The sequence below is a fragment of the Mustela erminea genome, chromosome 4 (genome assembly GCF_009829155.1).
Source record: "Mustela erminea isolate mMusErm1 chromosome 4, mMusErm1.Pri, whole genome shotgun sequence".
Taxonomy (NCBI): Eukaryota; Metazoa; Chordata; class Mammalia; order Carnivora; family Mustelidae; genus Mustela; species Mustela erminea.
In genome coordinates, this window is record NC_045617.1 from 23800583 (window position 1) to 23820908 (window position 20326).

Here is a 20326-nt window from a genome sequence, read left to right on the forward strand (position 1 = left end):
ATATTCGCAAATAACACTACAGACAGGTGTGATATCCAAGATCTATAAGGAACTCCCCAAACTCAACACACACAAAACAGATAATCACGTCAAAAAACGGGAAGAAGAGGGACGCCTGGGTGGCTCAGTTGGTTACGCAGCTGCCTTCGGCTCAGGTCATGATCCCAGGGTCCTGGGATGGAGTCCCACATCGGGCTCCTTGCTCGGCAGGGAGCCTGCTTCTCCCTCTGCCTCTGCCTGCCTCTCTGTCTGCCTGTGCTCGCTCACTCTCTCTCCCTCTGTCTCTGACAAATAAATAAAATCTTTAAAAAAAAAAAAACGGGAAGAAGACATGAATAGACACTTTTCCAAAGAAGACATACAAATGGCTAACAGATACATGAAAAAATGTTCATCATCACTAGCCATCAGAAAGATTCAAATTAAAACCACATTGAGATACCACCTTACACCAATTAGAATGGCCAAACTTAACAAGACAGTAAACAACATGCGTTGGAGGGGATGTGGAGAAAGGGGAACCCTCTTACACTGTTGGTGGGAATGCAAGTTGGTGCAGCCTATTTGGAGAACAGTGTGGAGATTCCTCAAGAAATTAAAAATAGAGCTTTCCTATCACCCTGCAATTGCACTCCTGGGTATTTACCCCAAAGATACAGATGTCGTGAAAAGAAGGGCCATTTGTACCCTAATGTTCATAGCAGCAATGGCCTCAGTTGCCAAACCATGGAAAGAACCAAGATGCCCTTCAACGGACGAATGGATAAAGAAGATATGGTCTGGTCCATATATACAGTGGAGTATTATGCCTCCATCAGAAAGGATGAATACCCAACTTTTGCATCAATATGGACAGGACTGGAAGAGATTATGCTGAATGAAATAAGCCAAGCAGAGAGTCAATTATCATATGGTTTCGGATATTTGTGGAGCATAAGGAATATCACAGAGGACATGGGAAGCTGGAGAGGAGAAGGGAGTTGGGGAAAACTGGAGGGGGAGATGGAAGAACTATGAGAGACTGTGGACTCTGAGGAACAACTGAGGGTTTTGGAGGGGAGAAGGGTGGGAGGTTGGGTGAGCTGGTGGTGGGTATTGTGGAGGGCACGTATTGCATGGAGCACTGGGTGTGATGCATAAACAATGAATTCTGGAACACTGAAAAGAAATTTTAAAAAAAAATAAAGACTTTTTTAAAAAAGGAATGGGAGTTTTCCTGTTGTCTCAGAATTTCAGTAAAAGCTCAAAGCTAAGAACAAGGAGAAACAAGTTCCCCTACATTCTAAAAAGAGGTATTAGTCATATCCACGCAGGAATTACTTTAAGAAAAAAAAGAAGCAAAAACAGCCCTAAAACCAAAGTAGAACTGAAAAAAGTAATCAAGGTAGCAAGCTGTTAGCTAAGTAAGGAATGTGGTAGCATCTCCCCCACATAAACCTCAAGCCAAAAGCAGGTGGCCCCCAAGGGAAGCATCCAAAGAGATTAGGGTTGAGTGTATGATGAGATGGGCAACCCCCTCTCCAGCGGGATGCTTGTTTAGGTGAGGAAATCCACATGCAGTTACCAAAGCAGACTATGGAAGTTTCCATGGAAGAACTTGTGTAGGCCTCCATGAGCTAACTGAAGCTGGAACAGGGACTGAAAATAGGAGATGCTATGCTGTGTGTTATGCTTCCTGTGGTCTAAGTAGACACCATGAAAGGTGTACTGGGTAGAGCTGCCCTGACAGGAGCCCAGCCAAGAAGGTTAAGTGCAAAGGCAAGGGCTACCGGCAGAATGCAGTGGAGCAAGGGGCTCAAGCAGAGTCATAAGAGGTCCAAAAGCAGAGCAGTGGGGAAGTTCCCATGGGAGCCCAGAAGAACCCACCAGTGAGCCCCTCAACAAAGTGCTAGCATGTCAGTGTCTATCACACAAAAGGCCCTTAACTGCTCACTTAAGAATTTGCTGTTTTGCGGGGCACCTGGGTAGCTCAGTGGGTTAAAGCCTCTGCCTTCAGCTCAGGGCATGATCCCAGGGTCCTGGGATCGAGCCCCATGTTGGGCTCTCTGCTCCGCGGGGAGCCTTCTTCCTCCTTTCTCTGCCTACTTGTGATTTCTCTCTCTCTGTCAAATAAATAAAATCTTTTTTAAAAAAAAAAAAAAAAAAAAGAATTTGCTGTTTTGCTCTAATCTTCCATCCTCTCATCCTGACCCTAGAGAAGCCAGGCAAGCAGATACACGAGGAGGAGGGAAAGGGGAAGAACAAATCACCCCACCTTTTGCACTGTTGATCCTGGGACAGGCCTGAGCTAGAGGGAGGGGGACTTTTTAAATTATACAATCTTCATTTAGACTAGATGGCATCAATCATTACCTAAATATGAAGGTATATGAATCCCCCCGCCAAAGGTAAAAGAAAGCCAGGGAGCATTAAGAGGTCAGGAATGGGGATCTAACAGAGCTTGTTTAAAGGACCTGGTGAGAAGGGTGTCTGGGTGGCTCGTTGGTTAGGTGTCTGCCTTCAGCTCAGGTCATGATCTCAGGGTCCTGGCATGGAGCCCTGCATCGGGCTCCCAGCTCAGCTTCTTCTGCCTCTTTCTCTCCCACCCACTCATGCTCTAATAAAAAATAAAATCTTAAGAAAAAAAAAAAAAGGAACCAGTGAGAAATTTTAAGCAGTTTTATGATTGTACCGACTGCACTATTTAATCTATTTTATAAAATGCTTACTTTTAACTGTTCCTTCTTTAATATCACACAAAACTCACCTTTGAAAAAAGGCCTCCTGCCTCTATCCTGTATCCTTTGAGGTCCTCCTGTAGTTTCTGCAAACACTGTATGACTCTTCTTTGATGCTTATCCTCTTTTAGCTCATGAGCTTTGATCAGAAAGTCATAGTGGTCCAGTGGGCCATTGCAAACAGCCAAAGCTTTTGAATAAACCTCTGCAGCCGTAAGCGGAGATGTAATCTCAGGTGTCTGAACTGTATAGGCTATAAATAAAAATATACATAAAATTTTAGACTCCCTTAAATAAAGGGATTGCATAGAACTCTATAAGTTTCTTAATGGTCACATTAAAACCTTTCATTTTCAAGTATATATATGTGAACAGTTATTGTAAATCTCATTCTGATAAAAATAGAACACATTTTGGGGCACCTGGTGGGCTCAGCCAGTGGAGGGTGAGCCTCTTGATATCCGTGTCATGAGTTCAAGCCCCACCTTAGGCATGGAAACTACTTAAAAAAATAAAAAAGATAACACACGTTTTGTTCAATGAATATAATCATCTCATTCTATTAAAAGAGTAAATCTCAAACCCTTAAGCTATCATTGTAACTCCACTTCTAGAAAACCTAACCTGCCATAGAATGCTTTGCCTCCACTCCATTAAATGGGCCACCTGCATTCATCAGATCCTTCCCCCACAGCTGGGCCGGCACCTTTGAGTTAAGCCTCATTCTGGTTCTTAAGTATCAAGGCAGACACAGAGATTAGTCACAAAGGGTTTTCTATTGCCCCTGTATTCCCTACCGGAAACCATATAGCATTCCAATATTATACTGATTTCAATGCTTGTAAGATTCCTTTCCTTGGCCATAACTTTTAAGTTGAACACAACGAGTTGAAACACAGCAGAGTGTCTGTTTCAAAGCAGTGAGGTCTTCTGATCCTTTTTTTAGCCTCTCCTGGGGGAGAAATGATTGGCCATGGCAAGATCAATCATAACTCTATTCCTTATCTGGGCCAGGTACAATGAGCAAGTAACTCCCATTCTATTTTTATTTTTTCTTTTATGTAAGTGTAATTGATATACAATGTTCTATTAGTTTCCAGTGGACAACACAGTGATTCAACAATTCTATACCTTACACCACTCTCACCACAGTAAGTGCAGTTACCACGTGCCACCATATAAAGTTGTTATAATATTATTGCCTATCTCTCTCTGCAGTTTTAAGAAGCAACAATAAATAGCAGCAAACTGGCACTTTTTTTAGACAGGGCTGGCGCCCTTCTTTGAATCAAAGATTTTGCAAAGATACACTGCCAGTATTATCCTTGTTTCACTGAATACCGTGTTTCCATTGTTTCAGTAATAGGAAAATTACATACCCTAGGGGGAAAATTAACAGTCAATGTTATTTCCATCTTTTTCCCAAGAAAGGAAAGAAAATCCTAAATAAACCACGAGTGTTGGGGAGAGGGCAGGGCTGTCTTCTATTGGCTATTCTTCCTTTCTGAATAGTTTTAGCTGGGTACAAGGCTGCCCAGTTAAATAACCCATTTCTGGCCTCTCCAGCAGCCAGGCCCAACCCTATGACCAGTTCTAACCAATGGGATGTGAGCAGAAACATGTGCAGCTCTGGTACGTGCCCTTAAAGAGAAAGGCATGCCTTGTTCCCCTCCCCCTCCCCTTCTTCTAGTTGGAATGTAAGTGTGATGCCTGCAGCTGGAAGAGCCAGCCTGGCAAGGAGAGGCCCACAGAACGCTGAGCAAAGCAGAGCAAAGTTCTCCAACAAAGCTGAGCTGCCAAACCAGCCCTGGGCCACCTACTGGATTTTTACATAAATGAATAAACTTCTCTCTTACTCTTCAGCCAGGTCCTCAGCCAATCATCCACTGGTACTACTCACTTTGTGGAGCAAATCTCTAATCCATCCCTCCCACTCTTCCTCATGCTAACCACCCTAGCTGGCGCTCTCATGATCTCTGGCTTGGCCTCCTTGCCTCTGATCACCTCCACTGCCCCAAATTTACCACTCACGATCTGGAAAAACCTTCCATCACCTACACAGATAATGTTGCTAAAATCCAAACTGGGATTTTATTAATATTTTTCTTAAAATTCATCTCATTGTTTAAAGGAGTGGTTTCCAAATATCAAACATAATTTTAACAGCAGCATCTTTTTTTCTTTTTCTTTCTTTCCTTTTTTTTTTTTTTTAAATACACAAAACCTTCCACGCAATCCTGAATTTATTAAAGAAAAAAACGGGAGGGGGGCACAAAATCCCATGCTCTTCCCATCTCCCTCATTTCTACAACTGTACCACCCCCCACTTCCAAAGAAGCCCCTGAAGCCCCATTTCCACTTGATAGAAGCACATTAAGTACAAAGAGTGTACAGAAAAGAGTTATTAGCACAGCAGGCCTGAGATTACTGTCCTTAGAAGTGTTTACTTGCAAGGTGGGCTCTTGGCTGGGAACTTGGATTCCAAAAGGGTTCCCACCAATCCCAGAAATGTTAAGAGTGACTTATTGTGCCTACACTGTTTGTACCATGTACAAGCTATGTGCTTTATGCTGAACACCTAGTTTCCTTCTATCTGGCCAGATTTTTGGTACATGCTATGCAAAGAGAAGCTATGAGACCACCACCCCACCACCACCACCCTAGACATTCAGTCTCTAATGAGCTTCCCTAATAGAAAACATTTCAGATCTGTTGTCACAGTTCATTGCTGGAGAAATTAAGTATTTCTTATGTGACTCCACTAGAAGACTCCTAGAAGCTTGGACCTAGTTTCTTCCAGACTTTGCCCAACATGCCTTTCAGTCAGGCTTATTGTGTTTATATCCTTTTGCTGTAATAAATCATAGTCATGAATACAACTATATGCTAAGTCTTGTGAATCCTCCTAGCAAATCATCAAACCTGGAGGTAGTTAAGGTGATCCCCAAAAAGAGTGTCCTCATTCAAGGATTCAAGAAATTCATAATAGGGCCCCAGCCTGTATTTCCAGACAACTTCCCCTCTACTCTCCAAAAAAGCAGCCATTGATACAAGAAATGATCGTCTATCACATGTAATGTGTAATGGGGTAACAGAGAATACCAGGGTTTTTTTATTGTTATTTCAAGAGGGGGTGACAGGGAAAAAATTGTAGTAGTGATATATCAAGATTAACTGGCATTAGCAAGTCAAATGAATTTGGATACAGAGAAACTGGTTATGAAACTATTCTAAGTGGGAAATAAGGCCCAAATTAGGTTGGGCAAGAGCAGAAATGTCAGGAAGCTAGTAAGAAAATGCAAATAGAAAACCTAGTAGAAAAATGCAAAGGTAGCTTCAATAATGTGAGTTGCCTTCTAGTCAAAAGTATGACTTACTGTGTCCCAAACACTTTCAATTCCTTCATTTCATAGTCACGCCTTTGTTCATACAGATTCCCTGACTTGGACATCCTCCTCTTCCAATCTCTACCAGCCTAATTTCTCCCTCACAAAATCTCACCATCCTTCAAAGTCCCTCAGCTCCCTACCATCAAACCTCCAGACTCGCCTGTATTTGCCGCATCCTTTTCTCTTTCCTTAGCCTTGGAGTTCTTGCTCATTCCAGCAAGGATATTGATGCTTTCTTATCCTCTAACCGGTGGCCTTCAAATTTTGAAACCCTCCTGAGTATCATGACCCAATATTCACACACGTATATGCAAATGAAAAACAAATTTCATGAAATAAGCGATTTAGTAAGAGTATGAAATGGTTAACAACAACCCCCCCTCTCCACGCACACACACAAAACACAACTATGCAAGGGGTACCTAGGTGGCTTAGTCTGTTAAGCATCTGCCTTCAGCTCAGGTCATGACCCCAGGGTCCTGAGATCGAGCCCCATGTTGGGCTCCCTGCTCAGTGGAGAGCCTGCTTCTTTCTCTCCCTTTGCCCCTACTCAGCCTACTTGTGCTTGCTCTCTATCTCTCTGTCAAATAAATTGAAAAAAAAAAAAAAAAACCTTAAAAAAAATGTATGATATACTTTTTGTTTTCTGTCTGTCCCCACCAGAGTAGATGTTTGAGTATATGCTCTTTGAGGACAGGAATTTTTGTCTGCTTTGTTCAATGCTGTACTGCCCAGTGAAAAGTGCCTGGTATATAATTGGTGCTTATTAAAAATAATCTTGAATGCCCTCCTTCCTACCTTTCCAGAGATGTCATTCTCTTCATTAACCAGCCTTGTATTATGTCATCAACCTTCCCTCTCTCTACCTGCTTTTTCATACCAATGCAAGCCTTTCCTGTCTTAAAATTATAATAACAAAACCTCACTGATCCCCCAATCATGAGACATCTGCTCTACCCTCCTTTCCTTCACAGCAAAACCACTTGAAAAAGTTACTTTTATTTTTTCTGGCAACTCCCTCACATCCTGCTCAATTCCCAACCCACTCTGGTCAAGATTCTACTGAGATAGCTTCTGTCAACTATGTATGTTATGATATACTCTATGTATGATATACTCCAAGACCTGCTGTTGCCAAACCCAGAAGCTACTCCTCAGTCTTCATGTTCCTTCTCACAATCATCAAATAGCTAATTTTTAAGATTAGTCATTGGAAAGATCAGGACTGTGAGCAAAGTATGTTGTTTCTCTTGGCATCTGCCTTTAGAGAGGATTACTGTTCTTTGCTTCTACTTTTATTTTTTACTAGCCTAACATCTTTATTTAGTACTATATACTTCATTTGCATTTTTTAAAGAAAATCAAGGCACGCTGAAGATAAGACATCACTTGAGCTAGTCAGCAGACATAAAAAGAGAAATAGCAGTTATCCAGTTTTGCACGTAAGGAGCCTGAAAGTTGCAATTCCATCCTAACAATGAAAAAGCTGAACAGACTGAAAAACCAACATCTCTTCTCAGCTCCATAACACAAGGGAAGATTCAGGGCAAACCACTGCCCCCCAGATTAAAGAGAAGTACAGGCAAATACAGATAGCAATAGCTTACAAGAGCAGAGACTCGTAAGTGGAAACCAGACAGGAAAACCAAAAACATAGTTGAAAAACTGCTAGAAGCTCAATATGGACAACTCAAGAGTTAAAAACTCCAGTGGTAACCAGTTATAGAGGGGCACTCACACTTTTCTGAATTTTATCTATAGGAATTCAACCAAGTTCTTAGTGAAGTATGGGAAAATCCCCCTATGCTTCTGGCATGGACAGGGGAAAAGAAACCTTTTTTTTTAAAGATTTTACTTTTTTAATAAAGATTTTATTTATTTATTTGTCAGACAGAGAGAGCACGCACAAGCAGGGGGAGCAATAGGCAGAGGGAGAAGCAGGGTCCCTTCTGAGCAAGGAGCCTGATGTAGGTAGGTCTTGATCCCACGACCTTGGGATCATGACTTGAGGTGAAGGCAGACACTTAATGGATTGAACCACCCAGAAACCCCTAAGATTTTATTTTTAAGTAATCTTGAAACCCAGTGTGGGGCTCAAACTCACAACCCTGAGATCAAAAATCACACTCTCCACCAACTGAGCCACCAACTGAAACCATTTTAAAATATACCAGAGCACTCTGTTATTCCTAACAAGGCCTGCCCTTAGGGGAAGGTAGTTAAGGAACCTAACCTGCTAGGTATTGTCAGAGCCTATTGACCTGGGGGAAAGGAAAATGCCCAACTCCACTCAACTCTAGCCTTCCATATGGGAGAAAGGAAATACTCAACTCCAGCCCACTCTTGCTATCACACCAAAGAGGGAAGAAAAAACATTTCTGAAGCTCATAATCCAGACACGTGGGCTCCCTAAAACATGGAGATCTAATTATAGGACCATAAAACACTTCCTCTCCCCACGTCTCACCATATTACCAAAGGCCTATTTATAGTAATTCCTTTTACTCGGATATCATGTCCAAGAAAAAATTACAAGATATACTAAAAAGCAAACAACAATTTGGAGAGATGAAACAAGCATCAGAACCAGACATGGCAGGGATGTTGGAATTACCAGACCAGAAGTTTAAAACAACTATGGTTAACGTGCTAAGGGCTCTACTGTATAAAGTAGATAGCATACAAAAACATCTAAGCAATATAAGCAGAGAGATGAAAATCCTAGGGGGAAAAAAAGGACCAAAAAGAAATGCTAGAGATTGAAAACACTGTTAACAGAAATGAAGAATGCTTTTGATGAGATTAGTAAACTAGACACAGGTGAGGAAAGAATCTTAGCACTTGAGGACATATCAATAGAATTCTTCAGAACTCTGAGGCAAAGAATGGCTGGGGGGTGGGTAGGGACTAAAATCCAAGGACTACTGGACAACTGCAAAAGGTATAGCATATACATTATGGGAATACCAGAAGAAGAAGAAAGAGAAAGAAACAGAAAAAATACTGGAAACAATAATAACTGAGAAGTTTCCCAAATAAATGACAGACACCAAACCACAGATCCAGGAAGCCAAGTAGAATAAATGCCAAGAGTATTATACCTAGACATATAACTTTTAAACTACAGAAAAATCAAAGATTTTTGGCACTGGGATTTAGGGCACTGGGATGGCTCAGTCAGTTAAGCATCTCACTCTTGATTTCAGCTCAGGTCGTGACCCTGACATGGGTCATGACAAGCCCCAAACAGGATTCCATGCTGGGAATGGAGCCTGCTTAAGAGTCTTGCTCTCCCTTTTCTTCTACCCCTCACCCCTCTAAGAAAAAAAAAAAGAAAAGAAAAAAAAGAAAGAAAGAAAGGGGGAAAAAAAATCCTTAAAGAAGCCGAAGAAAAATATACCTAACCTATGCTCCTCCTCAGAAACTTATTCAAGCCAGAAGAGAGTAGAGTGAAATATTATTGGTAGAAGAAAACTTACCAACCTAGAATTCTGAATCCTGCAAAGTTACCTTCCAAGAGTAAAGGAAAAATGAAGACTTTCTCAAATAAAAAAATTAAAGGAATTTTTTGCCAGAAGACATGCCTTGCAAGAAATGTTAAATGAAGCTCTTCAGAAAGAATGAAAATAATATGGGTCAGAAAGTCAGATCGATAAAGTAAGAATGTTTAAGAGGGAATAAGTGAAAGTAAAATAAAACTTTTGCTTTCCTTATTCTTAATTGATTTAACACATAACATGTAATATTCACCAAACAGACCACATTCCAGGCTATTAGACACACCTTAAAGTTAAAAGAAATCATACAATGTCTGCGCTAGACAACAACAGAACTTAACTAGAAATCAGTAGCAGAAAAAACAACAGGAAAATTCTAAAATATACAGAGATTAAACAATACATTTCTAACATATAGGTCAAAGAAGAAATCTGAAGAAAAATGTGAAAGATCTAACACCCTTCCAACTCAAAATGGATCATAGACTTAAACATAAAACACAAAGCTATCAAACTCCTATAAGGCAACATAGGAGAAACATAAAAGTCACAGAAGAAACCTACATAAATAATCTTGTGTAGATACAACACCAAAGGAATAATCCATGAAAGAAATAATCAATAAGCTGGACTTCATTAAAATTTAAAACTTTGTTCTGTGAAAGCCAATGTCATGGCATCATTAGAAGTCAAGACACAAAATGGGAGAAAATATTTGCAAAAGACCCATCTGATAAAGGACTGTTGTACAAAATATACAAAGAACTCTTAAAACTCATAACAAGATAACAAACAGTCCAATTTAAAAATCAGTCAAATGGAGTGCCTGGGTGGCTCAGTGGGTTAAGGCCTCTGCCTTAGGCTCAGGTCAGGATCCCTGGGTCCTGGGATTGAGCCCCACATCGGGTCCTCTGCTCAGCAGGGAGCCTGCTTCCCCCTCTTTCTCTCTCTACCTGCCTCTCTGCCTACTTGTGATCTCTATCTGTCAAATAAATAAATAAAATTTAAATAAATAAATAAATAAATAAAAATGGGCCAAAGACTTTGACACCTCAGCAAAGAAAAATACAGATGGCAAAGAAGCACATGAAAAAATCTTTACATCATATGTCATCGGGGAAATGCAAACTGAAACAACAATGGCAAACCACGATACACCTATTAGAATGGCCAAAATTCAGAGCACTGACAAATGCTGGCCAGAATGTGGAGCAACAAAAACTCTCATTCATTCCTGGTGGGAATTCAAAATGCTAAAACCGCTTTAGAAGATAGTTTGGCAGTTTCTTACAAGAATAAACATACTGTTACTATATAATCCAGCAATCATGCTCCCTGGTATTTACCTAGAGGAGTTAAAAATTTAAATCCACCAAAAAACTCTGCCTCCAGATGTTTACAGTAGGCAAATGGGCAAATAAATTAGTATATCGAGACAAGGGAATATTATTCAGCACTAAAAAGAAATGGGCTACCAAGCCATGAAAACACATGGAGAAAACTTAAATGCCTATAACTAAGTGAAAGAGCCAATTTGAAAAAGCTGGATATTATAAGGTCAGACATTCTCACTATATGACATTCTGGAAAGGGCAAAACGATGGGAACAGTAAAAGGATCAGTGGTAGACAAAGGGTGGGAGGCAGGGAGGAGGGAAAAGACAGAGCACAGAAGATTTTTAGGATAGTGAAAATACTCTGTATGATTCTGTAACGATGGCTACACTTCATTCATTACGTTTAAGAGTGAACCCAAATGTAAAGCATGGACTTTAGGTAATTATTAATAATGAGTCCTCATGGGTCCATCAGTTCTAACAAATGTTAACACTCTGGTGGGGGAATCCGTGCATGTTTGGGGGAAAGGGAGTAGGGGGAATATGGTAAATCTCTGTACCTTCCTCTCAATTTTGCTATGAACCTAAAACTGATCTCGGGGGAGGGGTAAGTCTAAAAAAGAGAGAGAATCAGGCAGACAAGACAGTCAAGGCTGAGAGACTGGCCGGCTTAGGCCTGGATAGCAGCTGTATAAATTGAAACACAAAAGACTTCTCAAAAGCGGCACTAAATGAAATCTGTTACTACATCAGTGTACACAAATTATGGGATGCTGCTGCCATATTATTTTGATTTGTATTAATTTGTCTTATTGTACTCCAAATGGACAGTGGGGAAATGCCATTCTGAAGCTCCACACACTGATCTACAAACATAAATGGAAGATTTTAGAGGCCCATAAAGCCTGCACACGCTACTATCTCAATTTTGTACTTTATTTTACTACTTTCTCCTAAATAAGTTTTAGGAAGATTCCACGAAACTCCAAAGCCCATGTGCTGCAAGACTTAAGTCGATATCATGATGTCCTCCTGTCTGAATGATTACAACTTCCTAGATAGCACTTTGACAATTATTTCCATCTACATACACTCACCCCCAAGAAAAATAGTTTCACCAGCCTTTCACTACATTTGTGATTACTTACATTGGTTTTGTTTTTTTTTGGGGGGGGAGGGGGAGTGAACATAACCTCAAGATTTTACTGTCTTCATATTAAGCAAGAGATGAAACTTAGAACTGGGTCACTTGACCCTTTCTCTTTTTATCACCTCCCAGTTTAAAACGTCTTAATGGCCAGCACTGTCTAGGTCTGCAGTTGGGCTCAATGCATTCAAGCATCAGTACCATCTCCTTTGCTTTTTAGTTTTAGCTTTTTCCCAGAGAATCTGCTTAGTCTGCTACCATAGCCTTTCTGCTTCCTGTAATAAGGCTGATGCGGCGAACAAAGGCAAAAGAAAAAACCTTAAGTTTCCTTATAACTTACAGCCCATTGACAAGTCCTTGAGATAGGCAGAATGACCTTCAGAGGAACTCAACTGCCTCAATGTTAATACTTTGCTAAGGACAGAAGGCAGTCTCAACTTAACATTAGCCTGACCTCCAGGATCCTAAAAGTCTGCTTTAACATACAAAAATCCCTTTGGAAACCTCCTTCTTCTCCACCCCCCCAACAAGATATATGTTAGCAATCATCCTCCAAGAGTATGGCCTAGTGATATACATCTGAAGGGTCTCATGACTAAGGTTTTACTAGACAGTAGTAAAGGACCTCTCAAGGTTCTGAAAACCTTGCTTCCAAATTCCTTCGAGATTTACACCATCCCTAACCCCCTCCCAATTTGAAAGTATATAATCAGCCACTCCTCACGACCCCAGTGCAGCTCCTTCCTGCCTACGGGTCCTGTCCCTGGGCTTTATTTAATAAGACCACCTTTTTGCACTGAAGACATCTCAAGAATTCTTTCTGGACTGTTTGCTCCAAACCCCAACATCTCCACATCAAAGGCCACTTTCTCTGGGTATACAAAGAATCTTTGCCCTTTTTGTCCCTTGTCACTCTGTGCCCTACTTCTTATACGAAAGGCCATGGTTTTGGGGAATGCTCACCATGTTTGTTTGCTGGGGCACTATTAGCAGGGAAGGTGACTACCCCCAATTTTTTTTCATTGGTTATAGTTCTGCTTTGATAGAGTAATATTTAAAAAATATACAGATATCCAGGGGGAAAAAATAAAGCAGTATAAAGTATTGAGAGCATAACTGTGCTTTAATCTGGGTCTTCAGTTTCTAATTTAACAGTAGTCATACTTCTCAACAATGTCCACAGCCCTGCAAGCACGTGCAATGGTGACATTAGAATTGTCTGGAATTGTCAAAACCCACTCTATAAATTCACCCTGTATTGCATCTGGGTTTTTCATAAGAATTGAGGCATATCTATAATTCACACCTAGAGTCAGGTTTCTGAAGACTGAGATATGAAACACTGCCAAAATACTGTCAATTTGCTTATCAAACTGAATTTTTAAAAAACAGCATAATTTATTCTTTAAAGCAATTTTATAGATATGGGCAGTCTAATTAATTTTATAGTAATATTGGTTGACTATGATACAAAGGAAACAGGTATTTTCTAGGACAATGGGATAGGCAAAGGAAGCTTTAAGAATTCATGGGGGGAAAAAAGATAAAACCTAAAGTTTTTCAGATATCTTTAAATTTCTAAAAAACCTTTTGTTCCAAAATTAATTATTTAACTATGGTATATAAAATATATTGACTGCATTGCTCGGCATCAAGATGGGAAACCCTCTAATTTAATAAAATTGTCTTTTCTGGTCCATCTTGGCCCAAGCCCCGGTTGTCTGAGGACAGACTTCTCTTGAGGGGCCCGAAGTTGTAATACAAAGCATTGTCTTCATCTACTGGTTTGTATTCTTGTTCAATTTCAGTTAGGAAGCCACGTCCTGAGCCACTTCCACATCCTGATCCAGAGCCAGATCCCAAACAGTCCTCAGAAAGAGAGAAGACATCATTCCAGCTCCGGGATCTTGTCATTGAAGAAGGAAGATTCTGTTGGATTCACCCAGAAGTAGGTTGAATATCGGTCCCTCTTCATCAGTGCAGTTTGCAGAATTACTTCTAGGATTGCAGCATGCCCGCTGGTAGCTGGCTCTCTGCACAGGAGAACCTCTCTCTGGCTCCTGTCCCTGCCTGTGTCTTGGCCCCGAATTGCCAAGGATGGGGGCAGAGCAAGAGTTGGGTTTCTTCTCCGCCAATTCTTAAGTTTTCATTTTAAGGCTAATTTGGAAGAAAAAAAATTCTTCTTAAGTTCTACTGTCAACAAGCCAATATGCTCTGGTTAACTAATCTCACCACGTTAATAAATAACATACAGTCATTCTTGTCTTAATGGCACATGGGAGCCTATAATGCAGAAAGAAGAGTCAACTGAACAGCACAATTAAAAAAGAAATTATTGGCAAATTGTCGCCAATAGCCCTGGCAAAAGTTGTTATATAACATATAGTTCTTTTTCTAAAAAGGTCTTAACTTATGATCCGTGAAGGTCTGGGAGCCTACTTAAAGAAAATTATGTGTATGTATATGAGTTACTGTGTATTTTTTCTGAGGCAAGATCTCTAAATATATTATAGCCTCCTTCAGATTTTCAAACAAGTTTGTGAACAAAAACTGGTTAAGAACAACTGTTTTAAAGAATTGCCAAAACTTAGAGCTTTAGAAGGAAAATCTATTAAAAGTAGCTCACTTTTATTGAGCAGTCACTGTGTGCCAGGGACTAGGGTAAGTAATGACGTAATTATATTTATTAATCCTCATAATAATCCTATTATACAAATAACAAAAAATTCCGTGGATAAATTTGTTCATTCATTCACTGTTGAAAACCAACTATATCTAAGGTACTATCAGTGGAAAAAAAAACAAAAAAACAAATTCTTTTTTGTGGAGCCTTCACTCCAGTCAAGGGGAAAGAGACAAAAAATTAAAGAAAGGAACAGATGGTGATCAGTACATTGATGAAAATAAAAGTAATATCCTAGCGTCACTGACCAAGAGCATTGGTATCCCCATGGAGTTTAACAGACAGACAGAATATCAGGACCCACATCAGGGGTCTGAATCAAAATGTGCAGTATGAAAAAAACCTGGGCATTTCATCTGCACATTAAGGTTTAAAAAGCACAACACTAGGGAATGACTGGGGACTCCTAAGAGTTCTAAGAAAAAGCCTTCCTATGGAAGGGACATTTACCTTGACACCTGAATGCCAAAAGGAGTCAGCCCTAGAACGATCCGGGAAAACACCCCCAGATAGAAGACCTCTGGCAAAACCCTCAAGTGAACATGGAAATAAGCTTTACATTTTTGAGGGAGAAAACATAAGTTTATGTGGCTGATTTATATGAACAAAATGGAGTATAAGATGAAGTCGGAAAGAAGAGCAAGGACCAGATAGATCATTTAGGATCTTATAAACCATAGTAAATAGTGTAGACTTACAAACAGGAGTGAGAATAAGTCGGTTTTGATCAACAGCATGACATGATTTTTCAAAAGATTACTTCTATAGAAATAAGATGGTAGGAATGCAAAGTAGCAGCAGAAATGGATGGACTGTATGGTGTGTGAGTTACAGCTCAATAAAGTTATTACATATATATTTTTTTTTTTAATATGGAATGCTTCACGAATTTGCGTGTCATATTTTTTTAAGTAGAAGCAGAGAGACCAGTTTGGAAACTGAAACCCCAGATTAAAGCACAGTTATGTTCTCAATACTTTATACTGCTTTATTTTTTCTCCTGGGTATCTGTATATTTTTTAAATATTACTCTATCAAAGCAGAACTATAACCAATGAAAAAAAATTGGGGGCAGTCACCTACTGCTAATAGTGCCCCAGCAAACAAACATGGTGAGCATTCCCCAAAACCATGGCCTTTCGTATAAGAAGTAGGGCACAGAGTGACAAGGGACAAAAAGGGCAGAGATTCTTTGTATACCCAGAGAAAGTGGCCTTTGATGTGGAGATGTTGGGGTTTGGAGCAAACAGTCCAGAAAGAATTCTTGAGATGTCTTCAGTGCAAAAAGGTGGTCTTATTAAATAAAGCCCAGGGACAGGACCCGTAGGCAGGAAGGAGCTGCACTGGGGTCGTGAGGAGTGGCTGATTATATACTTTCAAATTGGGAGGGGGTTAGGGATGGTGTAAATCTCGAAGGAATTTGGAAGCAAGGTTTTCAGAACCTTGAGAGGTCCTTTACTACTGTCTAGTAAAACCTTAGTCATGAGACCCTTCAGATGTATATCACTAGGCCATACTCTTGGAGGATGATTGCTAACATATATCTTGTTGGGGGGGTGGAGAAGAAGGAGGTTTCCAAAGGGATTTTTGTATGTTAAAGCAGACTTTTAGGATCCTGGAGGTCAGGCTAATGTTAAGTTGAGACTGCCTTCTGTCCTTAGCAAAGTATTAACATTGAGGCAGTTGAGTTCCTCTGAAGGTCATTCTGCCTATCTCAAGGACTTGTCAATGGGCTGTAAGTTATAAGGAAACTTAAGGTTTTTTCTTTTGCCTTTGTTCGCCGCATCAGCCTTATTACAGGAAGCAGAAAGGCTATGGTAGCAGACTAAGCAGATTCTCTGGGAAAAAGCTAAAACTAAAAAGCAAAGGAGATGGTACTGATGCTTGAATGCATTGAGCCCAACTGCAGACCTAGACAGTGCTGGCCATTAAGACGTTCTAAACTGGGAGGTGATGAGATGTTCATTTTAACAGCTTTAAGTTTTCTTTGTAAAACTTGGATTCATTTGAAAATTCATGAGTGAGGGGCACCTGGGTGGCTCAGTTGGTTAAGCGACTGCCTTTGGCTCAAGTCATGATCCTGGACACCCAGAATCAAGTCCCACATCAGGCTTCCTGCTCAGTGGGGAGTCTGCTTCTCCCTCTGACCCTCTCCCCCTCATGCTCTCTTTCTCCCCCTCTCATTCTCTCTGTCAAATAATAAATAATAGCAAAGAAAAGGAAAATTCATGAGTGTAAAAAAAATTCACAAGTGACAGAATTCTGAAAGATAAAGAAAACTAACACTATGAAGTACCTATTATGTACTTGGCACAGAGCACTTTCTGTATATTATCTTCTTCAAAAAAACCTGAGGTAGGGGCACCTGGGTGACTCAGTGGGTTAAAGTCTCTGCCTTTAGCTCAGATCATGATCCTAGGGTTGTGGGATCAAGCCCCACATCAGGCTCTCCGCCAGCAGGGAGCCTGCTTCCTCCTCTCTCTCTGCCTGCCTCTCTGCCTACTTCTGATCTCTCTCTGTCAAATAAATAAATAAAATCTTTAAAAAAAAAAAAAAAAAAAAACCTGAGATAAGGGGCAACCTGGGTGGTTCAATGGGTTAAGCCTCTGCCTTCAGCTCGGATCATGGTCTCAGGTTTCTGGGATCGAGCCCCGCATTGGGCTCTCTGCTCAGCGGGGAGCCTGCTTCTCCCCCATCTCTCTGCCTGCCTCTCTGCCTACCTGTGATCTCTGTCAAATAAATAAATGAAATCTTTAAAAAAAAAAAAAAAAACCCAGAGGTTATAAAAAATAGCAATAATTTTTTTAAAAATCTGAAGACACTTGGGTGGCTCAGTTGGTTAAGCCACTGCCTTCAGCTCGGGTCATGATCCCAGGGTCCTAGGACTGAGTCCCACATTGGGCTCCTTGCTCAGCAGGGAGCCTGCTTCTCTCTCTGCCTCTGCCTGCTTGTGCTCGCTCTCTCTCTCTCTCTCTCTCTCTGACAAATAAATAAATAAATAAAATCTTTTTAAAAAAAATCTGAGGTAGCTATTTTTATTCCTTACAAATGAGGAAACTAAAATAACTTAAAAGGTTAGAAAATTCAAGCCAGGATATGAAGCTAAGTGACCCAAACCACCGGATGTCACTCTCATTAAAACAACCATAATGCCATCGATAAGTGAAGGCTGTGTTCCCACTTGTCATAGCCGGGCAACAGAAAATCAAAACACGAACCTCTCTCAGGCCTTCCAGTTTGAAGTACTCAAGCCTCTTGGAGCAACCACCAACCCCTTCTCCTCCTGGATCTCCATCCTCCTCAAGCCCAGCCAGAGCCCTGCCCCGAATGCACACTAGGGTCAGCCTGCCTCTGCTCAGAAACAGGACTTCCAAAACCCACCAGCAGCAGCTTCTCCTATTAAATGCCCCAAACTGGAGTGCTAGAGGAAAGAACTCCTCTCCTTCTATGAAATGAAAAGCCCTCATATTTCACATTGTAGGCTTCTATGGTTTTGACAAACCAGACTTACGTATACCTTTTTGAGCTTTGATGACAAAATATGAATATATTTGGCACTAAATAAGACAATGACCTAGCCCTCAAACATGAAGAGGACACAAAGATGGGAGACAAATCCGTGTTGGATTACAATCCTGATTCAAGAGGATACTGACGTGCTACAAAAATTGGATGAAACTCCCAACATAAAATTTAACTAAGGTGCATTTAAATTCAAAAGTCTAATTAGACTGAAAAGAATCCACTGAGAAACCTATGAAATAAAAGAACTTAATTCAGTCAGCAACTAAACAAATATTTATAAGGCATCTATAGAGTGCAAAGGTCTGTGCTAAAAACTTCTAATATAATCCGGGGTGAGCTGGAAGACACAGTAACTGCTCTCAGAATACAGTGCACTAGCAGAGATACAAACAGGCAGATCAACATCTCTAATGAATATAGGAGGTAGTACGGGAAAGAGGAGGATGCTAGGAGATCGGAGAGCTGGAGCTAGTAATCTAGCCTAGGGACGTAAGGAAGGGTACTCGGAGGAAATGATGTTTCAGTCGAGAGTAACAGGACAAATGGATGTGAGCTAGGGAAGGGAGAGAGGGAGGGAGGGAGGGAATGAGAGGCACTGGCCTGAGAGAAGGCTCTGAAACACAATGCAACACTTCATTTCACAGAAAATGAAACAAGTTCAGTATGGCTGAACTACAAAGTGGAAAGGAACCAGACAAGAGATGAGCTACTAGAGAATTATAAAGGAACCAGGTGACACAGGGCCTTGCAATGATAAGCAAGTTGAATTTAACCTTGAAGACAGTAAGAAGCTACTTAGGAGTTTTAAAGAATGCAGTAGCTTGATTATGTCCCCTCTTAAGCAAAAAAAGGTTACTGGAAAAATATCTTAACCGTTTTATCTTTCTAACATGCTAGCAATAACCAGTTGGAAAATACAATAGGAAAAAAAAGGATCCTACTTACAATTACAATAAAAGGTCTAGAATAAAGATGAGTATTATCTTTGTAAGACTTATATAAAAATCTCAAAGGGATACAAGAAAATTTGGAAAAATAGACATAGTATTATTAGAAACACACACAATTTTACCAACATTGCCAATTCTTTAATTCTTCACAATTTACAGATTAAATACAGTTCCATTATAAATCCTCAGAAAATTGTGAAGAAGTAATGAGGGAATCTTGCCTACCAGATGTGAAATATAAAACATGATGATCAAAAGATAAATTAATAGGGGCGCCTGGGTGGCTCAGTCGGTTAAGCATCCAAATCCTGGCTTCAACTCAAGTCCGATTTGGGGGTCCTGAGCTCAAGCCCCACCTCAGGACCTGTGCTCTGCACTGTCAGATGGAGATTCTTTCTCTTCCTCTCCCCGTGTCCTTGCCCTCCTTGCGTGTGCACACATGTGCTCACATGCTCACTCTCTAAAATAAATAAATCTTTTTAAAAAAATGAATAGAGGGGTGCCTGGGTGGCTCAGTGGGTTAAGCCTCTGCCTTCGGCTCAGGTCATGATCCCAGGGTCCTAGGATCTAGCCCCTCATCGGGCTCTCTGCTCAGCAGGGAGCCTGCTTCCCCCTCTCTCTCTGCCTGCCTCTCTGCCTACTTGTGATCTCTGTCTGTCAAATAAATAAATAAATAAAATCTTAAAAAAATGAATAGAATACTCAAAAAAGTCTTCATGGCATAATATATAATAAAAGAGGGAAGCATAATAAATCACTGTTCTTTTATCATCTAACTTACACTTTTATTATTCATCTTGTCTGCCCCTCTCAAACAGACTGCAGGCTACAAGAGGATAGGTTGTTCAATTCACTACATTCCTAGCACTGACAATGCCTGGCATATGATAGGCACAACAATAATTAATTAATTAATTAATTAAGCAATAGGAGGCAACAGATTAGTCAACAAGTAACATCCTGACCACTGGAAGACAACAGAAAAAAAACAGATTATCCCTTCATACTACATACCTAAATAAATTCCAGGTGGTTTTAAAATATAAATATTATATTCAAACAAGAAACTACATATGAATATT

General features: G+C 40.4%; 1 protein-coding gene across 3 annotated transcripts in view; it reads right to left on the minus strand.

Moving 5' to 3' along the window:
• The window catches only part of AFG1L (AFG1 like ATPase), a 221097-nt gene that overhangs the window by 179996 nt on the left and 20775 nt on the right, over positions 1–20326 (minus strand). For all 3 annotated transcript variants that reach the window (XM_032338881.1, XM_032338880.1, XM_032338882.1), the window contains one exon: positions 2747–2970. In XM_032338881.1, the coding sequence (XP_032194772.1) occupies positions 2747–2970 (224 nt within the window). The remainder of the gene's footprint in view (positions 1–2746; positions 2971–20326) is intronic.